The sequence below is a fragment of the Myotis yumanensis genome, unplaced genomic scaffold, assembly GCF_028538775.1.
Source record: "Myotis yumanensis isolate MYYU_CA2020_CCGP unplaced genomic scaffold, mMyoYum1.0.hap1 SCAF_6, whole genome shotgun sequence".
Taxonomy (NCBI): Eukaryota; Metazoa; Chordata; class Mammalia; order Chiroptera; family Vespertilionidae; genus Myotis; species Myotis yumanensis.
Window position 1 is genome coordinate 90,336,726 of NW_027223757.1, and position 22,794 is coordinate 90,359,519.

Here is a 22,794-nt window from a genome sequence, read left to right on the forward strand (position 1 = left end):
AGACCATCGGAAAACACATATATAATTACATGTTGTTTTTGTGATTAATCACTATGCTTTAATTATGTTCAACTTGTAACAATGAAATTGGGGGAGTTACCACAACATGAGGAACTCTATTAAAGGGTCGTGGCATTAGCAAGGTTGATAACCACTGGTTTAGAGGTAGATACTGTTTTCATAAACCGTTATTCCATGACTCTCCCCTCCCCTCAGAGGAAAAGGGAGTAGGGAAGGAGAGGTGCAGTCTGTTTAGTACTTGCCCTCAGGCATCTGGTGTCTGCGCAGCCTTCCTCCCAAGTCTGTGCTTCGGGACCTATAAAAAGGAAGCCTAACCCATGTGTGGAGGTCACGTCACCTCTTGGTAAGCACCCAACAAACTTACGAGCAAGTCCCCCTCCTGGAGCCCTGTGGTTCTGTTCTCAGTTTGTGGAGGTGGGAGCTGGTCAGGTGGTTCCCATGACCCTGCTTCCTCATTAGATGACCCGTTCCCACACCGGGTCACCTGGAGGGCCTTTGGCTGCTTCCTTGGAGGAGCTGAGAGCGAGGGGAGCACGGAAGGCCCACAGCACCTCACACAAGCCTCGGAGAACCAGGAAGGGCAGGCTGGCATCCCCGCCCTCCCAGCCATTCCTATAGGACTGGTCAGTGGTAGGTCTGGCTTAGCAGAGCTACCTTGAGAAGAAGGCAAATTATCCTATATAATAAAAGGCTAATATGCAAATAGACTGAAAGGCAGAACGGCAGGTCACTATGGTGTGCACTGACCACCAGGGGGAAGACGCAAACACAGGAGCTGTTCCCTGGTGGTCAGTGCGCTCCCACAGGGGGCGTGCCGCTCAGCCAGAAGCTGGGCTCACGGCTGGCAAGCACAGCGGTGGTGGCAGGAGCCTCTCCTGCCTCCGTGACAGCACTAAGGATGTCCGACTGACATCCCTGTGGGGAGCAGGCCTAAGCCATTAGTCAGACATCCCCTGAGGGCTCCCAGACTGCAAGAGGGCACAGGCCGGGCTGAGGGACTGCCCCCGAGTGCACGAATTTCATGCACCAGGCCTCTAGTCTATATAATAAAAGCATAATATGCTAATTAGACTGGACATCCTTCCAGACAAAACTGCAGCGGGCAGGGGCCATGGCAGAGGCCCCCCGGCCACAGTGGTAGCGGGTGGGGGCTGGGGCCAAGGCCCTTGCACGAATTTTGTGCATCGGGCCTCTAGTCTATATATATAAAAGGCTAATATGCAAAGTGTCTCCTTGGGAGTTTGACCAGTTCAATCACTCGCTATGACGTGCTGACCACCAGAGGGCAGTACGGAACATGGTGGGCAACCAGCGGCAGCGGCGGGGCGCTGAGGGAGCGAGGGAAGGAGGAGGGGAACCCTGCGGTGGTGCATGCGTGGGTGGCAAGGGAAGGAAGAGGCAGGGAGGCGGGGAATCTGATCAGCCCTGATCACCAGCCAGGCCCAGGGACCCTATTCATGTATGAATTTCGTGCACTGGGCCTCTAGTTAGTATATATTCAGCAATTAAGAGCAGAAACCGTCTCGAGAATTTCTCCTCTGAAATTTACATTCAATTCTGAACGGGACCGATTTTAATAAATGAGTAGCACATGCACACGTCCCCACTTAGCAGAACCACACACTCTCGGTTGAACTGCAGCCAGCTCAGGCTGAGAGGACTTCCCAGGGGTGCCGCGGAGCACCATCACGGGCAAGGGTTTCTTAGCTTTCAGAGTTTTGAGCTGAAGTGGGAATTTTCTGAACATTTAAGGTGTGAAGAGCAGCAGTAAAAGGGGAAGGAACACAGGGTAATTCATAAAAATGAAACAGAAATCTCAACCATTAAAACAGCTGCTTTGCGCTTAAGGAAGCCTCCCTTTCCTTAGCCCGAAGGGCATCATTTAGGGAAACTGAGCGGCTTCTCAAGAGCTTGTTTACGTCCGTCCAATCCTTCCCTCCCAAGTGGGCAGATAAGGACATGCAAAGGCTCGAAAGGCTGGACAAAGCTGGTTCTACGTGCCCCCCCGATTGCAAACCTCTTCAAACCACTGCTTAGCAAGCGTGACTTTCATATGGACAGAAAGTTTTGTTTTTCCTGCATTAATCATCACAAGGCGCTGACTCCTTCACAGAGAACTCCCTCAGGTACAACTCGTCCCAGTTTCGCTGAAGCCTCCAGAGGAGGCTGTGTCTCCACCCTGAGCTCCGTGAACCCCGCTTGTCCTTGACAAGCCCACAGACAGGTGGTTCTGAGACACACAGAGGGCTGGGGGCAGGTGCGGGCAGCAGAGGATGCAGAGGGTCCGAGAGGCGTCACCTGCTCCCCTCACCGCTGTGCGCCTGGCCCGTCACTGACACAGACACTCCTGTGCCCATTCACTTTCTGCCTTTCAGGACTAGGGGCCACAGTGTGCTTTGTTTTTCTTCACAGTGGTGTTGGCATGACCAGATACCCAGAGGTATCAAAGGAAACAAGAGAAGAGCCATCCTAATTTACATGATTTGATTAATACAGCACTTAAGGGAAACAATGAGCATAGTGAATTATCCAGTCAAAAGCATACAGCTTTATATTGTTACAAAAAGTAAAAACCTCACCTTGTTTCCAGTACAGAGACAGATCATTGTAACACAGGATCACAGAGTTGCACACCCAGCTGGCAAACACTTTGGGTCTGGAATTCCTTCCCCAACCACATTACATCAGCTTAACACATCTGTAAAACATCTTCCCTGTAGTCAGACCCTAAAGATCAGGCCCGGGAGGCACCTTCCACCCGGCCAGCATCTAGCTCATCCCCCTCTGAAGACACTGGTAAGAGCAACACAGCCCACAGCGATGGTGCTGCCTCAGCAGGCAAGGGCTCTGGCCCGTCAAGGGAGGGGGACCAGCAGCCTAAGTGCCAAGAAACCAGCCAGGCAGCCGAGGGAGAGGGAAGGAGAAGGTGGGAGAGCCAAAAGATAAAATGGAGAAAAGTATGACTTCAGGAGTAACCATTTCAATTATAATCAACTTCAGTCTGGCATCGCTGAGACACCGAGAGCCGCAGACCCTGGGAAAGTTCACTTCTTGAGTGCAGTTTGAGGTTGTTTGATCTTTTCTCAGTGGTTCTTGATTCATTCTGTTTGGGAAACAGCAATGACTTCTTTCATCAGCCATGGCTTTCCTAACACAGTACAGGGTGGTGTGGCCAGGAAGACGGACACGCAGGCCCAGCTGCAAAAGGATGGCTCTGAAGTCGGGCCAGCAGAGGGGGTCGCTGTGCACATGAGGGAGGCACCATCAGTTCCTCGCTGGGAGTGTGGCCTTGAGGCTGCGGGGCCAAAAGACCTGGTGGAGCCCAGTCTCTCCCAGAGAGGTACTGGAGAGTGCTGGCCCAGCTGCGGTAGCGCCGGGCGCTGGCCCTCAGCTAGCTCACAGCTGGCTCACACACGCATGCACAGGGCAGGGAACCAAGTAACCAGCCCCTGGAAAGTGGTTTCATTGTTTTTTTAAAAAAATTATTTCCTCCTTTCGATCCGGTCTTCACCTCAGAACCGTTCCTCGGCACAGTCCTGTTTCCTACGGTTCTGAGAGGGTGGTTGCATCGCAGAGGACCAACGGCTGGACCCCTCGGGCTACAATGTAGACCTTCCAGTGGACGGCACCAGCGTAGCCTGCAGGGTAACAGCAACGGAAGCTTGTGAACATCAGGGCCTGGGCACACCTGCAAAGCAGGCGAATCTCGCTCTGAAGGTCTTTCAGGCCTTCCTGGCCTAAATATGCCCAGTTATTATCAGTCCTCCTGTAACCTGACACCCACCAGGGGCCACTCTGAACCAGCTCCATTGCTGCCCTCCCCTGGGGACTGAACGCCAATCCCACAGGTTCACATCGGCAGGTGCTCTGATGAGCTGGTGCTGGGCATCAATTCCTGCGAACTGACCTCATCATTTTCAGCAAGAAGACAGGATGAGCTGAGGGGGAGGGGTCCCCTGCTCAATTTTCCTGAGATATCTACAACAGGGCCTCATTACCCAACACTGACCCAACCCAGCATTTCCTAAAGTGTGTCCTGTAAGAAGTCCAAGGAAAATGGGTTCTGTGGCCAAGTAAGTTTGAGAAACACTAGATTCCTCCAGGGCTTTCCGGAGCCTTTTATACATAATGTGCACTATGTATTGACAAGACCGGCGTTTCCCGAAGTCTACTGACCAAAGGACCCATTTGCCAAGGCCCTTCCCGGGGGGCGCCTGCTCCTGCCGGTCCTGAGTGACCTGAAGAACTCCTTAGGAAACACTGACCAGAATCATTTGAGTGGGCGGAAAGGTGACTCAAACCCTGACCACGCCAGTACCCTCTGGATGGACATTTCCTAGCGTCTGATGTGCCCTATTCCTCTGTAAATGGAGGGCCCCGAGCAGACCCGAGCCTCCGCCTGGGGAGTCAGGAAAGCTCACTGTGAGCAGAGACTGGACAGTCCGGTGGGTGCAGGCTCACAGCACCTGACCCCTATGTCAGCCTCGGAAACGCCCCTCTCACAGGTTTCTGTACCCTTGTCCCCTCCCCTCAACCTTCACAGGACAATGCTTATCATGTCAAAAAGCACAGAAGCTGCTTGTCACGCTGCCGTTCCTAAGGGTCCCTGAGCTGCTCAAGGTGCCACCTGTCCTCAACCCTCCACAGTGGGGCCTGCTCTTGGGTCTCCTCACTTGTAACTGAGGCGGCTGCAGCCAGGCGTCTGTAGCTGCCACTGCTCAGGTGCCCATTGTCCTCCCTGCCTTCTCCCAGGCATGTCCTCTTCTCTTGTTCTCGTCTGTCTTCTGTCCCTTCTCCACATCCGTCACGTGGCTGGCCTTTCGTGGGCACTGCCAACCTCAGGGCTCCTTTCCTCCTGGTCTGTGGCCACCAGTCACAGCTCGGCAGGCACTGGCTCTGGATTTCAGCTAGTCTGGACTATGCCCACTGGACCTGCTGCTCAAAGCCTCTCTGATCTCTGTCAGGCACCCATTCTTTCTTCTCCCCTCACTCTATAGCCGGCATTCTAGATGCTGTGGGAGCCGGAGGCCTGGGATTTGGATAACTAAGGTGTTTCTGCAGTTGTCTGTACTGTCAGGATTTGCAGAGTGTAAGACAGACTTTGAATGCACAGCTACACACTCCCAGTGCCATGCCGTGCAGCCGTCACTCCACCACAGGAAAATAGGTCCCGAACACTTTCCACACAAGAATCTTCCTTTTTGCAGAAATTCCCAGGGGCCAGACCAGCTGTGCTCCATCATCAGACAATGGTTAGTTTGTGCACTTTTATTTTTCCATTTCTAAACTGAAATCAAAGTTATGTAACTTGGATTAAAACTTGGCACACTTCACAGTGTGCACCCTTCCTCCAAAAGAGGTGAGGTTTCTGGGCCCGGGTTTTTTGAAAAGGTAAATTAAAGAAATCAACTGAGAGTCCAGTCTGGGCTCTGCCAGGGACTCCAGGCCTCCCCTAGGTTTTGCGAGGCAGGAAAGACAGGAGAGCAATGGGATACTTGCTCATTTATTTGCTTCTGCCAAGAAAACTCTACAGTCACACTGATTGCTACTGACAGCAGTTGATTTAAACCTGTTTCCCTGGAACCAACTTCTAGAATATAATGCACAGAACAAGTCACAGTTGGGAAATCATGGAGCCAAGGGTGAGTCATGGCTGTGAGGCTGTGACCTGCCTGTGGGACCCACCCGGGAGTGAGACCGCCTGTGCGGCTGCTGCCCTTACATGCTGCTTGCATTGCATTGTTATATTAGCAAAATGGCACCGAAAGGGGTTTTCTCGAATCTGGAATTGAACCTCCCCTGACCTGACTGCTAAACGAGACACTGAGACTCGAGGCTTTTGTTGCTTAACTGACAGAGGGGCCCTGGCACATCACCTCTCCTCTCTGGGTCTCTCTCCTCAGCTGGAAAATAAAGGCCTGCTCTCGATATCAGCATAACCCTTCCTAACTTGGACACGTATATTCTACATGAATATACAAGACCTTTCCTTCTGCCACATTTTCTCATTAGTTGTTCCGTTTAAGCATAAATATTGACCCTGTTAGTAAAAAATGCTATTCTTCACTCTACTTAATTGATCTTTGTGAAGGCAATATTTAACTCTTACACTATTTTTTGAGTTAAAGACTAAAAAGATCCTGGGGCCGACCTTGCCCTCCTGGGCCCCACCTACCGATATCGCCGGGCTCCAGCGGCATGGCCATGGAGTGGCAGTGTCTCCGGCACTGGAAGGGCGGGATGAGCTGCAGCATGGCCTCTCCGCTGCCAAGGGCGAACAGGTCATGCATCCTATGCATCTGGAGGAAACACAGGGCAGAAAAGGAAGGAAAAGAAAACAAAGTAAAACCCGGGGGCGTGGGAGACTAATACACAAACATCCATACACACATAGCTCTGAGTTCCCCAGCAGCCTAGGCTAAAAGGAAAACAGAACCAGTAACACAATTCACAATTACGTCCAAAAGACGAAAACAAACTAGTTTCTCCAAAGCATGGCATCTCTCAGTATTGAGACCAGGGTAAACACTGCTCCTAATAGCTTCTACAGAGACACTGTAATTAAGTGGGGCCTCAACAATCGCCCTATCATAGAACTGGCACAAGCTTCATAATTTACAACTATTTCTAGTCACAGCTTCAAAGTAGGTCAAAGGCAAAACATCTAACTGCAATTTTACGAAAGTCTAGCAAAGGCCAATACATGTTGGTCTAAGAATGAAGTCTTCTGAGGGACTAGTTTGATCCAGACTTTTAAACTAATAGATATCTACATATCCTTTGGGCAATGCTCCATGAATATTCCTTCTTACTGCCAGGGTTTTGATGAGAATCAAAGAGTGGCAAGTTCAAGTTTACACTTTCTGGCAAGATCCATGTGAGCAGATATGCCATGCTACTGATTGAAAGCTAATGACAGTAAGATTGGCCTCTGATTTTGAAAACCAAGGAGGCCACCAGGTTATGCACCTGCAGAGGCAATGGCTACACTTCTGAGCACTACTGCCACCCACAGGCATGGCATGCACCCTGCTGGGTGCCAGGCACAGTTGCAAACCCTGGGCCAGGAAGTAGGACAAAGGGAGAGGCTGATCTCGCTCACCTAGGTGAGAGAGAACCCCTAGCCTCCCCTCCCAGTCCTGCCCGTCTGGGAAACCCCCCAGATGCCCACAGAAAGCAGGGATCCGAAGTCTGACTTTCCTCTTCACCACTCAGGGCCTCCAGAGTCTTAGATTTTGGCCCATCTTCTCTTGTCCCCAACCCTGGCCTCCCTGTTGCTCCCCCATGCCCTGGCCATGACTGATTCCATGGCCACACGAGAGCCATTCCAAATGTTGCTGCGGTGAAAGGAGGAGGACTAGGGAGGTCTGGTGTCTTGAGCTGCCTGCAGCTGACTGGTCCCAGCAGAAGGGCTGACACCTGCAGTCTTGAAAAACCCCTGAAGACCAACACCAGGTGGATATGCTAGTATTTCTTTTCATATAAGCCTGAGGGGGCGGGACCATGATCCTCCACTCCCAGGATGGGAAGAAGCAGACACCAGGGTGGAGCAGGCCCGCTGTGGGCAACTATGTGGAAGGGGTGCAGGGACCTGGAGCTCCTCACCTCTTCCCTCAGTGCCTCTTAACAATCAAATCTCCACTTCTGTATCCCAAGGCTCCTGCAGACATGGGGCTTCCAGGCCCAGGACATGGACAACAGGGTGGAGTAGCAAGGCCGTCTCGAGCCTGGGCCAGGGTGGGGAGCAGATGCTCCAAGAAACCAGACTCAGGATTTTTGCCTATTTGGGCCACTCCCTTTCCCAAAACATCCTTGAGAACCATAACAAGATGCCTCTGATAGGGGCTGAGTAACTCTGTATTTACCACTTTGGCTAGGCTCCTTGGGTTCCTGTTAAGCAGGCTGATGACATTAACTTTAGATTCAAGTGGGACAAGCAAGATAAAGATAAAGGCCCTCGCCCCAGGATGATATTCTAATTGTGAAGATGAAATCATATGAGGGCCCCGAGTCCAGCCAGCGACAGGATAAACGTCTTTAAAATCAAGGAAGAGCCCAGCACCTCCGCCCTGCTGCTGGCAGACAGAAGAGCTCACTTCTAGACACAGTGATTGTTTTTCTAGGCTTTGAAATTCCTTTAACACGATTCAGCAAACTGGGAGCCAATAGTATCAGGAGGTTGAAGACACAACCCAGAGTTGGTAGGGGTCATGGTTTGGGAAATTTAATTTTTTTACAGAGTAAAAATTCATGATTTTAATTCTTTCAAACCAATCCAGGCTCAAAAACCTTCCTCAGGAATGAGACTCAACAAAAGACCAACTCAGAGACAAGTAAGCCACCATACACACAGCACAGCTCTGCCGAGGCCAGTGGAGGGGGAAGTGAGGGGCCGGGTTGGCCCTGGGCTGAGGTGAGAGGCACGGCCTCTACGCTGGGCTCCCTGCCTCGGGCACATGCCCGTCCACCATTTAGTCCCCAAACCTCTCCATGCTCCCAAGCTTTCTGCTTCTCCAGTTCTCTAGCTGAGGTTCCTCCTGTATTTCTGGGGAAAGCCAACCTGGGAGTGCGGGGGTGGGGTGGGGTGGTTCCCTCCTATTAACTTGCTGTGTCCTTGGGCAGTTTATTTACTCTCGCTGGGGCTCAATTTCCTTATCTACAAATGAGTGACGTGGACTATGGAATTACATACTGTTCTCTTATAGTTGCCGCTTTCTACTTTGAGGTAGAGAAGTCAGACTAACTCAGGGTCCTACGTACTTGAATGCAGAAGCGTGGCTTGTGGGAGGTAGACTTGCGGGAGGCAGACTCTCCATAGCATGTCTTCCTAAAGGAGCAGGCTGCTCGGTCTCCTGGCTACCAGGGAGGGTGTCCCTGCAATTCACCCCCTAAGTTGATGTGCAGGGGCTGAGTATGTCATCGGCCCAGGTCCCAAAGGAGGAAAGTTCTGGATCTAAGTGCTCTCAAAATTTCCTACCTTACTCCCCACAATAGGTTCTGGTTGAAGAAAGAAGCACTTTTTCAAGGAGGCATCTTTTGGAAATGGGAGGTGGGTGAAAACAGGAAAGAGCTCACGTAAAACATGTGATCTGTTCAGAGGTCTTCTCCTATAAAAGTTTGGAAGAGAAAAAAGTTATTAAACTGGGCAAGCCAGGCTCCGACTAACATAGAGCTGAGCAGGGTGGGAAAACTGTGGGTGGTGGGTAAAGAGGAAAAATATCAGGACAATATCTTAAGTATTAGGTCCATGAAGAACAGTCATGCCAAATCAATTAACTGTAACATGTACACGCACACACATAAACTCCACAGCCACGATTTGTCCACGTGGGTGGGTGTTTCTAAAATCCAGCTAAAACAACATATAGAGGAAGGAAAGAAACAACCCATTCATTCTATCTTGGAAAAGAGACTGAAGTACTAAGAAGCCAAGTGGGAGAAGAGACCAAGGGAGGAGGAAGCAGCAGACATCATGAGCCTTCTCTGGAGGCGGAGCGCCATGCACTGGGAAGCCTGACTAGGTTGTTAAACTGAGTCACTGATCACGAAAGAAACAGCGAATTTAAAGAAAAGCAGAAGCACCGAGAAATTATCCAACAAAAAGCCTGAAAGCAGTTCTCCTTCCCTGTGGAAGGGTCTTAGTCAGCGGTTGCCAACCTTCCGGACCTCAGGGACCACCGTGGTCCTCGGACCACTGGTTGGCAACCACTCTTCTAGATGGAAACTGGCTTTCCGTTTCTTTCTAGACAGCACCCCAAGAAATGGACCAAGGCTTCTGTAGGACACAGGGAAGAACAGGGAGGCAGATCTGAGTTTCATTCCCGACTGGGTGACCTTAAGCAATGTACTTAACCTCTCTGATCGCCACTTTTCTGATCTGAAAGGTGACAATGACAATTCCTACTTCCCAGAGCTATTCTGAGCATCACCACTGAGTAACAGACACTACGCACCAAGGCACGCTGCCTGGCACAGAGCGTGCCGGGGAATGCAGCCTCCCTTCCATTCTTCATGCTCTCTCTTCAGCCCTCAACGCCCAGGACCCACGCTGCAGAAACACAATGCTAAACACATACCTAGAGGTAAACTATGAATCTATTAGGCAACCCTGGTGTCCACCCATGCTGTCACTCTTCCATACATATCTCTTCACTCGTCCCTTTATCTCTCATCACTGGTTTGTCCACTGTGAGCTCCTGCGTGCTCTTTGACTTGCATGGTACTGCAAGTTATCTGCAGTGTTGACACTCGGTCTGCCCCTTTCCACATACACACAGGCCAAGCGCCCTTTTGACACTCACCACGGATAAGGGAATGGGAACCACCGGTGAGGAAAGCAGCGCCACCACTTGGCGAAAATCCCTTCCTCGAAGCCTTCTGTCACCTCAGGGTACTGGCACAAAAAATGCTGAATGTCCTTCGACAACAGGGGCCGTTCCGTCTTGGCAAGGCCAAAACCAAAAGCAAAGCAGAACAACAGAATTACTTCCCAGGAATGTCATAGAGCTTGGCGGTTTCTGGCCATTAAAAGGGTAGTCAGTGGGAGAATCAGCCTCTAGCTCACCTTGATCACCAGAGGATGGAGTCTCTCAAATTCCTTTGGGGCATCTTGCAGGAGCATTACCTTGAGAGGTAATTTCTGGGCACAACCAGTGCAGTTGGCAGGGATGGGGTCTGACTCATTCTGCTCACGGTCGTTTGTCCACCAGGGGTCAAAATCTGAGTGAGGATGAGACGGAGGAGGCAGATACAGGAAGAATACAGCAGGTAAATCCAATAGGCCAGCAATGAAGTAGGAAGGAAAGATATACTAAGAATTTTTAAAGCTGACAATAGCAACCTCTGAAAAGGAGCAGAGGCGGGGGAGGGGGGAGCGGGGGGGGGGGGGGGTTGTGGAGACAGCACGGGAAGGAGAGGTTCTTTCCCCTGGAGACTCTTCTACACTGTATGGGAAATATTTTTTTAACCTGTACACATACCTCCTAAGCCAAACCAACAAATGAAGCCGAACAAGAAGACATTCAATGGCATGGGGTGGAGATGTAGTTCCTCCACCCTTTTTAAAAAAATATGTTTTTATTTATTTCAGAGAGAAAGGGAGAGAGAGAAAGATCAATGAAGAGAGAATCAATGGGTGCCTTCTGCATGCCCCACACTGGGGTCGAGCCTGCAACCCAGGCATGTGCCCTGACAGGGAATCAAACCCGGGACCCTTCAGTCCGCAGGCCAACGCTCTACCCACTGAGCACCACCGGCCAGGGCTCCTCCACCATTTTCTAACCTGGGGCCCACACGTGTGAACGTCTACAGCACACGGGGGAGGGGCGGGCAGAGAGGGGTCCCACCATCAGTGATGAGTCCCGCTGCGTGTCTTCTCCAGCACTCTGGGTGTGCGCCTAGACCAGTGATGGCGAACCTTTTGAGCTCGGCCTGTCAGCATTTTGAAAAACCCTAACTTAACTCTGGTGCCGTGTCACATATAGAAATTTTTTGATATTTGCAACCATAGTAAAACAAAGACTTATATTTTTGATATTTATTCTATATATTTAAATGCCATTTAACAAAGAAAAATCAACCAAAAAAAATGAGTTCGCGTGTCACCTCTGACACGCGTGTCATAGGTTCGCCATCACTGGCCTAGACCCTTGGTTCGCAAGCCCAAATGGAGGCCAGGCTGGCTCCAGGAAGGAGGAGTGAGAGAAGGGTGCAGAGAGAAGGGATGGAGGGGAGACAGGACATTCTGGGCCCATCTCTGGAGTAGAGTGAATTGACTGGCCCAGCTCAGAAGGGGCTAGGGGGTACTATCCATGGTTTCTCCCCCAGGACAGCAGGTGGGTCAAAGGAAGAGTGCCCTCCCGGGCCCAGATGTGAGGGCTGGGTGGCCCCTGCCTGAGGGGTTGGCTCTGCTGCTACACAGTGCTTCTCCGTTTCCCCCTGTTCCTTCCCTCCGGCACGCCTCTGTTTACAACCTTCCTGCACTATTTCTTGTTTGCTTTTTGTTCCATTCTGGGTTTTACACGTGTTCTCTGAGATATGTGTTTGTGATAAACTCTAATTTGAATCCAAAATGTTTCACCAGATGGTTTCTGATTAAAACCCAATGGAAACCAACTCAGGAGAGAGTCTAGAACAAAGACAGCAGACAAGCCAAGGTGGCTAACCTGTGCCGTCAGTTCTTCACACCGACAGGCCGACTCCTGGCCACACAGTGTGTTGTCGCCGCAGCAGTGCTTTGTCCTTGTTTCCTTACAGCGGCAGTATCAGCGTGGACGACGCCCTGTCGGGGGAAGCCTGCCTGTGTTCTCAGCGAGTCTCCCGGGTACTCTCCACCTCCAGCAGATAGAACCTGCGTTTCCTTGAGGCAGCTGCCACCTCCCCTTCTCACCCATCTCACCTGTGGGAGATCACAACCAGAGGACTGCTGCCCCTTACCCGAGGGGCCTCTGTCCCGCACTGCTCGCCGGGAGCTGCGGGGCAGCTGAAACCCTTTGGTGGCACCGGAGGCTGCAAAGTTACAGGTGTTTTTTGTGTTTTTTTTTCCTTTGGGAATACTTTTAAATATTCCTTATCAGAGGCCAAATATGATGGATTCTTTTATTTTAAACAATTTTACTTTATTATTATTTTTAAATTTTTTTGTTGATTTCAGAAAAGGAGAGAGAACTAGAAACATCAACGATGAGAATCATTGATTGGCTGCCTCCTGCATGCCCCCTACTGGGGATTGTGCCTGCAACCTGGGCATGAGCCCTTGACCGGAATCGAACCCGGGACCCTTCAGTCCACAGGCCGACGCTCTATCTGCTGAGCCAAACCAGCTAGGGCAATATGATGGATTCTTGCCACCATACAAGAACTCTGGGTAATGGACATACATGAGGCATACATAATCATGACAACATGTCTTAATTATATAGCATTTCGGCTTCCAGAGCACTTGTGAGGGAGGAAGGGAGGGGAAAGGGAACTACTGTGCAAAGTGCCAGGCCCTATGCTAGTCATTTTCACGCACTGTGGGTTTACTTTGTATCATATGATTATTGAGGAGCTGAGCACACTGACAGTGAGGCAGAGAGTGTGGTGGGAAGAGCAGAGGATGCGGGTGGTGGGGGGGATAAGAGGACAGTGGCTCCGAGGAGGCTGTAATGAGGGTCCAGGGCTTGGAGAGCTTGAAGCACTTGTGGCTGTACTGAAAGCAAAACAAGGACCCATCACAGGCCTGTGAGGAGGGGCTTCCTGATGCCCCAGGGGGCTATTCTGGTTGTGAGTGGGCTGGGTACTAGAGAGGGGGCTGGGAAGAGGAAGAAGGGGCTGTACTTCGGTTTTGCCCCTTTAGGCGGGGGGTTGTACTGTGATGAGAGGTGAAATATAATGAGTGTAAACGGAGGCAGAAGGCTTGGGAGGAGGAGGGGACTCCCGGTCAGGGATGACCCATCTGTAGACCTAAGCAGCACTATAGCATGTCTGTGCGGCTGGCTCTGCCCACGAGCTCCGCCCCGAGGGAGCAGCGGCACAGAAGGCAGAGACCTGAAGGTTTCTCATCACATCTGGGGCATGAGGAGGCAGGACTGGAGGGAAAGGGCACTATTTTGCTTTCTCTGTGGAGATACCATATTAAAACAACAGCTTTACTGAGATTAATTCACATACCACAAAATTCACTCACAGTGTACAATTCAGTGGTGTTTAGTATATTCATAGAGTGTGTAACCAGCGCCATCATCCAAACAACACCCTAAAAAGAAACGCTGCTGCTATTAGTAGTCCCTTCCCATTCCAACCTCTCCCACCAGCCCTGAGCACGGATTTGCCTGTTCTGGTATTTTCACAGAAATGGAATCTACATTTTGTCTCTGACTCCTTCAACTCAGTGTAATGTTTTCAAGGTGCATCCATGTGATAGCCCATATCAGTTCTTCATGCCTGTCTATTGCCGAGTGGCATTCCTTATATGGGTAGACTGTATTTTGTTTATTCATCTGTAAGGTGCTGGACGTTTCTACATTGGGGCTATTATGAATAATGCTCTTATAAACATTTGCGTGCAAATTTTTGGGTGGGCATATGTTTTCAGTTCTCGTGTGCATACCTAGGAGTGGAATTACTAGGTCATTTGCTTACTCTGTGTTTAACATTTTGAGCAACTGCCAAACTGTGTTCCAAAGCAGCTGTGCTATTTTACGTTCCCATCAGGAATGGATGAGGGTTCCAATTCCTCCATGTCCTTGCCAACACTTCTTATTGTCTATCTTTTTGTCACAGCCATCCTCGTGTGCCTGAAGTACCTTCTCGCTGTGGTTTGGTTTGCATTTCCATGATGGCTACTGATGTTGAGCATCTTTCATATGCATATTCGTTGTGTATCTTTTTTGGAGAAATGCCCATTCAAACCTTTTGCCCATTTTTAATTGGATTATTTGTCTGTCTATTATTGAATTGTAAGAGTTATAGATAATAAATTCTTGAAAAAGAAAACATTGTGAGGGAATGGCTTTACCAGCTGTAGCAGCACAGTGGCATTCTATAAAGCTAATGAAAGTAAAGTAGTAAAGTCAACCCTCAGAACTCACAGGCTCCTGTGGCCTAATATTTGTAACCCAAGCGAGACTCCAAGGCTTGCGAGTCACCCCCACACGTGCAGAGCAGCAATCCCAGCCGAGGTGGGCCCAGGCCTCACTCTTCCTTTCTGTTTCACCTCTCCCACTATAACCATGTTCTTTTCACCGTTCACTTAGTGCCACATTTTCTGCAGTTTCGTCGGAGATTTTGCTGTTTAAAATGGCCCCGAGGCTGTGGGGGAGTAGAGGAGTAGGGGAACTCTCTGTACTTTCTGCTCAATTTTGCTGTGAACCTAAAACTGCTCTAAAAAATAGTTTGTAAGGATAATAAAAAAATGTCCCCTGAGCCAAGTGCTAAAGTACTGTCTAATGTCCCTAAGTACAGGCTGTGATGTGCCTTCCAGAGAAAATACATGTGTTAGATCAACTTTGTTCAGGCAAGAGTTATAGTGCTGTTGACTGAGTTCAATGTTAGTGAATCAACATTGTAAAATGAGGCGTCTTTAAACAGAAACATACAGAAAACAAGGTCTGTATTGACCAGCTGATGATGTGGCCAGAGGCTTCAGGAACCTGCCTCTATTTCCCCTGGGGGTGTGGGTCAGTATTCACTAGTTCAGTGTTTGCAGGGATTTTACAGAACATAACTACAGCACACAGTGAGAACCGACTGTATAATCCCATAAAGGAACAGGCAAAAAACGTAATAAAACAGAATAAAGAATGTGGCAAGAGATCCAGAATATTTAATTCATGATAAAGGTCAATCTGAATTCACTGACGATAGGAGGGATTCAGTAAGTTATATTGGGACAAGCGGCTACCTATTTGGAAGAAAATAAAGTTTAATCCTTACCTTTCACTATACACTGAAATAAATTCTATATAAACTAAACATATAAATAGAGAAAACAAAATTTTAAAAATAATTAGAGGAAAATATGAGATGGTTTTTATAATTTGGGGAGCCAAAAAGGCTTCTTATACAAGGCATAAGTCAAAATGCAAGATGCCAGATTTAATCAGTATTTGCATATAAGAAATATAAGAGGTTAAAAACTAATATCTTTAATACATAATGAACTCCTATTTGATAAAAAAGAAAGTTTAAATGGGCAAAGAATATGAACACATAATCCACAGAAAAATAAATATAAATGACCTATAAAACATATGAAAAGACATCCAACACCATTAATATAGAAATGCAACTTAAAATGAGATACAATTCTTCAGTTTTCTAACTGGCAAAATAATGGCAATATCCAGTGTTGATGATCAACACATGCAAGTTTATGAAGACGATTTGGTAGTTAGTATTTATTAAAATGTAAACTGTGCATGCCCTTTGATCCAGCCATTCCACTTCCAAGAATCTCTCTTATAGCAATAATAGTGTATGTGTATAAAGGTAACTGTATATGAACGTCCCATTTTTTATAATAGCCACTAGTAACTGTTTAATTATGGAATATTCACAGAATGAAATAATATGAAATCTTGAAAAATGTATATACTGGGTTGAACAGTGCCCCCCCCAAATTCATGTCCTCTGGAACCTCAGAATGTAACTATATTTGGGAATAAGGGCTTTGCAGATGTAATTAATTAAGACAAGGTCATACTGAAGTTGGATGGGCCCTAAATCCGATCTAAATGGTGTCCTTGTAAGAAGATACGCAGACACACACACAGAGGGAAGAGGCAGAGCTACCCCAGCTAAGGAATGTCAAGGATTGCTGGTAACCACCAGACACTAGAAGAAAGAGTCCTCCCTAGAGCCTTCAAGAGGAAGCATAGCTCTCCCGATTCCTTGATTCTGGACTTCTAGCCTTCAGCACTCTGAGAAAATGAATTTCTGTTGTTTTAAGTCACTAGCCTGTGGCATTCTGTTATGGCAGCCTTAGAAACCAATATAATGTGTCTAGCCAAGAATAGGTAAATAAGCCTTTTTCTGTGTGCATGAACCAAAAAGCATTTTATATTTATGTATAGTAAGTATCTATTTGTACAGCCATGGAAAAACTCAAGGATGTATATAAAATTATTACCAGTGGAAAAGAAATAAATTACTACCAGGGTTGAGTGGAGGAGTCAGAGCAATAGAGGCAAGGATATTAAAAGTACATTTTAAAACATGAAAATCTTACACCTCTTTATTGTCTTTGTATGTAAGTGTTTTATGTGTTTTCCAAATAAAAATGTCTTTGGAGACTGAAAAATTAAGCTGAGTGTCAACTTTGAAATGTAGAGTTCAGTCACCTCAGAGGCAAGAATGGAGAACTGTGGCCAGGCTGGTGGCCAGCAAAGGAAGGGAAAGAATCATTGAAAGGGGATAGCGTATGCCACCCATATGAATTAGAGGAGCCCAAACTTCAAGAAGAAAGAGCTGCTTCCCTGGCAGCGTAGTTCCTTTGGTTAGAGCATCTTCCTCATACACCAAGGTTGCAGGTTCAATCTCTGGTCAGGGCACACACAAGAATCAACCAATGAATGCATAAATAAGTGGAACAACAAATCAATGTTTCTCTCTCAATCTCTCTAAAGAAGAAGAGCTACTTTTGATTTCTCTGCAACCTTGAGATCACCAAGGTGGATAAAGAATGTGCTTATATTGGGTGGTAAGGGACTGAGGAATGGCCAGGCAGTGAAGTGTCTGGGTGCTGGGGACAATTGGGGTTCTTCCTCCCCTTGCCATAGATCCCCCAACAGCAAAGAGAGCAGTGCCCAGGCTCTAATGTGGCCTCCATCTATCTGAAGAGGTTTTATCTAATCTCTATACAACTGGCTGGAGCCATCACACCAAAGAGTAAGCAAGTCCCACCCTGTAAAGCAGACAACAGCACACAGCAGACCACCGCGCCAGCCCAGTCCACAGCTACCTGCCATCCCGCCTCTCACCTCTCACCAGCCCGGTTTCCACCCACTCTTCTTGCAACACAGGACACAAAGGCCAGTGGAAGTTGGACAGCAACTTCCTTTTAATTTCCAAGGCTTCTTTACCCCAGAGAGCCTCCTTATACTAGCTATTTTATATTTTATAAAGGTATGACAGACAAGTGAAATGCCCATATAAGAGTTCAGTAAAACTCATGACCTGTATTCCAACTTCACACCATGAGTTGGAATCATTTCAGTTTGAGTTATCAGAAACAGTCTCTGAGACAAAACATGGCCCCAGAGTTAAGAAAGGCAGAAGCAGTAACCTCCCAGCCTTCTCTGCAAGTTGGGCATTGTGTGGAAAAGTGGTGGCCAAGGCCGGCCAGGAGGAGTCCTGGTCCTGAGAGCTGTTTATAAAGAAAACACACTTAGGCTGGCTTGCTGTGGACAACCATAACATGCCCTGGAATTCTGAGTGGAGAGAGTTCTTTTACACGGATTATTAACCTGGAGAAAAGTGTGTGTGTATGGGGCGAGGGGGGGGGGGGGGGGGGGGCGCGACTTCTTTCCAGGACAAAAACCTCCCTCTGGGTATAAAGGATAGGAAAGAAAGACACAAAGCCAAGACTAGCTCCACAAGAGCAGGAGGACTGTCTGTTTTCTTCACGGCTCTGTTGAGAACAGTGCCCGGCATACTGTGAGGTCTCAATACACATTCACTGAGCAAGTGAATGAATGAATGAAACCTTGACTTTTCAGAAGCTTTTGCAATTAAGTCCATGGGGAGAAAAATCAAATGAGCAGTCTGAATTTGGAAAAACCCAAAGTAAATATTACGAAAGTACAACTTCTAGATTTCTTATATTACAAATGTACCCATGAAAAGCCTGCAAGCCCACAACAAAGTTTCTGTGACTTTCCCTGGTGCATGCTCAGTATTTAATCAGGCTACTCTCCCGCAGCTCATTTCTTAGCACCTCTTCTGCAATCCTGGGCATGAGGCAGGATGAAGTCCTGATGGCGAAGGCGCCCTGGGCCAGGTTCCCTGCATGAGTGGCCGTGAACCCAGAGCCATTTTCATCACGGCAGGGATGGAAGGAACCCAAGAAATCATTGTGCCAATAGCCTTGCCTTCAGAAGCAATGCATTTGAACCATTCCAAACCACAGAGTTCATCTATGTTCATGAGTTCTCCTTGTATAAAAATGTCTCTAAATGTGAGATTTTAGGTAAGTTAGTCAATCCCATTGGCACAGTCTTTGAAATGTACATAGAAACAATACTCCTTGTGACTGTTGTGAAGACTGAGTAAATACATGGCACAGTGCCTGATACACAGCAATGCTTGGTGGAGCTGGTATTATCAGCTCAAGGAATGCTTTATTCTTTTATCTGAAAATAAAAGAGTAAGGTGTTGCCTGAGGTCCAGCATTTCATCGTGGGCACTGGCCTGGACTCGGTCTGGTCAGGCCCTCAGTCCTGAATGAATGCATGATCTGCTATTCCCAGCATTCCTGGGTGTTTCAGCCTCCCCTTGACAGCTCACAGCTGCATCGAGCTCCAGGGATGCACTTTCTCCTTGTAGGAGAGAAGGATCCCAGGCCTCCTCAGTATAAACAGGTGTTTATAATTAAAGGTTGTAAATGCCCAGCAGAAACAAAATCACTGAACCTAACATGCCTGAATCTGGCTTGACTGGGTGGATACAACTGGCAGTAAGTGTGGTGTGATGGGAAGAATGCTACACCAGGTTCAAGTGCCAGTTTGCCACTTTTAGCTGGGTAACAAGTTACTTCACCTCTCCTGGCCTCCATGTCCTCTTTATAAAACGGGGATATGTACTAGATCAGTTCCTTTTTAAAAGTTCCTTTTTAGCTCTAAGACAATGATTCCATGGAAGGGTGAAAGCCAAGAGAACGGCCGCTGGCAGGGTCACAGTGGACATAAAGGGGACTAAGAATGGAAGGGAAAACTATGGGTTAGTAAGTGAAAGGATTAAGTCAAACAATAACAGTACCTATGATGGCGCCGACAGGGAGGAGGACAAGCTGGGTTGAATGCCCAGGAAAAGAGTGGTTCAGACAAATTTTAAAGGGCCAGTAACTTGGAGGACTCTTATCTTTGGACTTGCAGTGCCAGTGAGAAAGAGCCTTTTCTTTAGGGACTGGGAGCTGAAAGAAAGCATCCGGTGACCTGAGGGAGAGAGTGTAGAACTCCCAAATCAAACTCCTATTCTTTGGTACTGTGTAGCTACAAACTATCATACCACATGTTAAGAGCTCAAATTCTGAAGATGGGCTGCCTGCATTCAAATTACGGTTCCATTACTTAACTAGCTTGGGACCTTGGGCAAGTGACCTCATTTCACTGTACCTCAGTGACTTCATTTGTAATGTAGACATAAAACCAGAACCAATCTCATAGGAATATTATAAAGATGAACCAATATATAGAAAGCCCTTTGAACAGGGCCTGGCATCTGGTTAGCTTGTTTATTTCCTGCTGCAACACGGGATGTTTACATGGCTCACTACAGTCCCTGCATGCTCCTCAAGGCTTTCCGGCCCAAGCTGAAACCTAGAAGAAGAACCTCAATTCTGTTGCCTTCTATTTCCCGGGAGGAGGTGAGACGAAAAACTACCAGTGTCAGGAGGAAACCGACCACTTTCGCCACAGCTCCTGCTGCCCTCCATCATTCAGCAGGAGCATCGGACAACCCTGGAAAAGCTAGACAGGCCAGCCCTTAAGGAAGCAATCCTCTCCAGGACTTCCCACAGCACTCTCCCTCCACATTTACTTTAAAGGGACTCCTAAGTAATCCAAGCTGAAAGGCAGTGCTTTTTGGTAGCACGACATTACGAATGACAAACTTTTTTACTTTGGGGGCCCTCTCAAGTTAATTCTCCCCAATATATTTCTATTTACCCCTTACATAATGTCACGTTCTTAAGTTTCCTTCCAAATGCTCAGCAAATGCTGTTAGTTTACATGTCTACAGCTTTCCAGAATCATCACACATGGGAAAATACGGCGCGTCAATATCCACATTACAAGTGAAAGCAGCCCTTGAACAGAATCAACAACATTTTAAGAACTAAACCACACCCTCCCAATGGTCTCTCTTTATAACTGAGCTCCAAGGACTCATTTTACTTCCATCTGCAAAGCAAAATATTTATTTGGAGTGGACCAAAAAATCAGGCTTGTTGACAAGACTCTAACATTTTTTTAATTTTAAAACTCTGACTTAGGAAATGAGCAATCATTGTCCATTGACTATTATTGCTTAACTCAATAGTCTATGGAGATTTACTTTATAGGACAGAGAGAAAGACCGTAACTGCCATCACCCTGGTCCTAAAAAACCACTGACTTCATCTCCTGTGCCCATGAGCAGAGATGCCTTTCAGGAGCCGGTGAGCGGAAGACAGGAAAGGAGCCGGCCTGACTGAAGAGGTCCTCTGGCACTTTCCTCCATGTGCTCTGGACTTTCCTGATGAGAGTTAAAAACTTCATATTTTCTGAGCTTTGTTGATGACTTTTCAAAAACAACCTTCCCAATAAATACAGGAAGTTATATTTGCAATTTAAAACTCTAAACATATGAGCTAATTAAAAAAACAACAACTCACAAGCCCGAGGTTTTGATTTATGATGTTCCCTTCCTCTGATTTTGATATAATTTTGGAAATCTTTCCGTGATTTCCTCAAATGTACAACAAAAGATTTCAAAGGAGACCAAGCCAAGGGATGATTTTTATGACTGATTAGGTCTTGCTTAAACACTGGTATTATGACTATTGTCCTGGTCAGTGTGGCTTAGTTAGTTGGGCATTGTCCCATGCACTGAAGGGTTGTGGGTTTGATTACAGATCAGGGCACATGCCCAGGTTGTGGGTTCAATCCCTGGTTGGGGTGTGTGCAGGAAGCAACTAATCGATGTTTCTCTCTTTCTCTCATCCTCTCTCTCACTCCCCCCCTTTCTTCCAGTCCTCCCTTTTTCTCCCTCTTTTATGGTTACATAAAAGACCTATAATCCATTTGTGATATTAATTTATACATTCCTTCATATGGACAAATAAGATTAACACCACCAAAAAAAGTAAAATCCCCAAATGTTATCCTTCTAGTCTTTCTCAAAAAGTAAATTTCAGGTCTTACCACATGTTTCACTGTTCTTAAAGGAAACTCCTCAAATGGTCCATCAGACTAGGAATTCCTATGCTACCACTGATGCACTGTTACCAAATTTAAATGTTTCTTAAATTCAGTTTATTGGCAAAATTGTACACTAAATAAGCACACTGTGAGACAGAGAGAAAAGACCACATTGGAAGAGTGAGAGATACTTAAGATGAAAACCTAGCCAACAGGCTAAGTGGGGGTTAGAGGATCTGGTTAAAAGCAGGCTGAACTCAGATGCCTTCAATAAGTCAACAGCTATTTATTAAAATATCTATTATGGTTTGGGATCACAGGAGAGAGAAAGGTGGAACAGATACATTCAAATCCTTCCTATGAATAAAAACACTCATCCCTAACACAAGTGTTTTGGAATCAGAGTTTGAATTTGGCTCCATCAGATATGTTTTTCCAGTAAGTTTCTTTTTTTTTTTTTAATCCTCACCTGAGGATATATTTTTCCATTGACTTTTTAGGGAGAGTGAAAGGGAGGGAGGGAGGAAGAGAGAGAGAGAATCATCGATTGGATACCTCCCACACACACCCAACAGGAGCCGGGGGATCAAGCCTGCAACCAAGGCATGGGCCCTAGACCAGGAATGGAACCTGTGACCCTTCGGTCCATGGGCCAACGCTCTAACCACTGAGCAACCAGCCAGGGCCCAGGCAAGTTTCTTAATCTTTCTGAGCCTTAGTTTCTCAATCTGCAAAATGGGGAAAATAAAATCTATCCCACAGAATTTTAGTGGGGATTGAATTAAATGAGACAATACAGGAAAAGTGTCTCTCATGAGATGTCAATAAATGTTATTTCCTTTCCTAACATATATCATCAAGAAGGCGTACTACTCATACGTAGTAAATGAAGCATCTACCTGGAAAGGATCTGTCTTCATCACCCCCATGCAGAGGAGCTCCCTTATTTTCTGGCATATATTTCTTGGTAATGGGCAAGGACATCAGCCGGATGTGATGGATGAGTGAGCGCCAGGTGTACGCTCCAGAAAGCACTGGTTCAGGTTGTAATGGGCTGAAAGGCTGAATCACAAAGTAGGCAGTGAGCAAGATTAATCCCAGGGTTGCAAGGACCTACAAGGAAAGACGGGAAAATTATTAGTACTTATCCCAGCAAATAAAATACTTTCATGCC

At 47.3% G+C, this 22,794-nt stretch overlaps 1 protein-coding gene across 1 annotated transcript in view; it reads right to left on the reverse strand.

Moving 5' to 3' along the window:
- Positions 1-2,491: 2,491 nt before the first annotated feature.
- The window catches only part of CUNH6orf89 (chromosome unknown C6orf89 homolog), a 32,382-nt gene continuing 12,079 nt past the window's right edge, over positions 2,492-22,794 (reverse strand). The window contains exons 3-8 of the mRNA XM_070418673.1: positions 22,520-22,733; positions 10,586-10,740; positions 10,323-10,462; positions 8,999-9,128; positions 6,197-6,320; positions 2,492-3,659 (exon numbers count right to left, since the gene is read on the reverse strand). Coding sequence (XP_070274774.1) covers positions 3,565-3,659; positions 6,197-6,320; positions 8,999-9,128; positions 10,323-10,462; positions 10,586-10,740; positions 22,520-22,733 — 858 coding nt within the window. The 3' untranslated portion in view covers positions 2,492-3,564. The remainder of the gene's footprint in view (positions 3,660-6,196; positions 6,321-8,998; positions 9,129-10,322; positions 10,463-10,585; positions 10,741-22,519; positions 22,734-22,794) is intronic.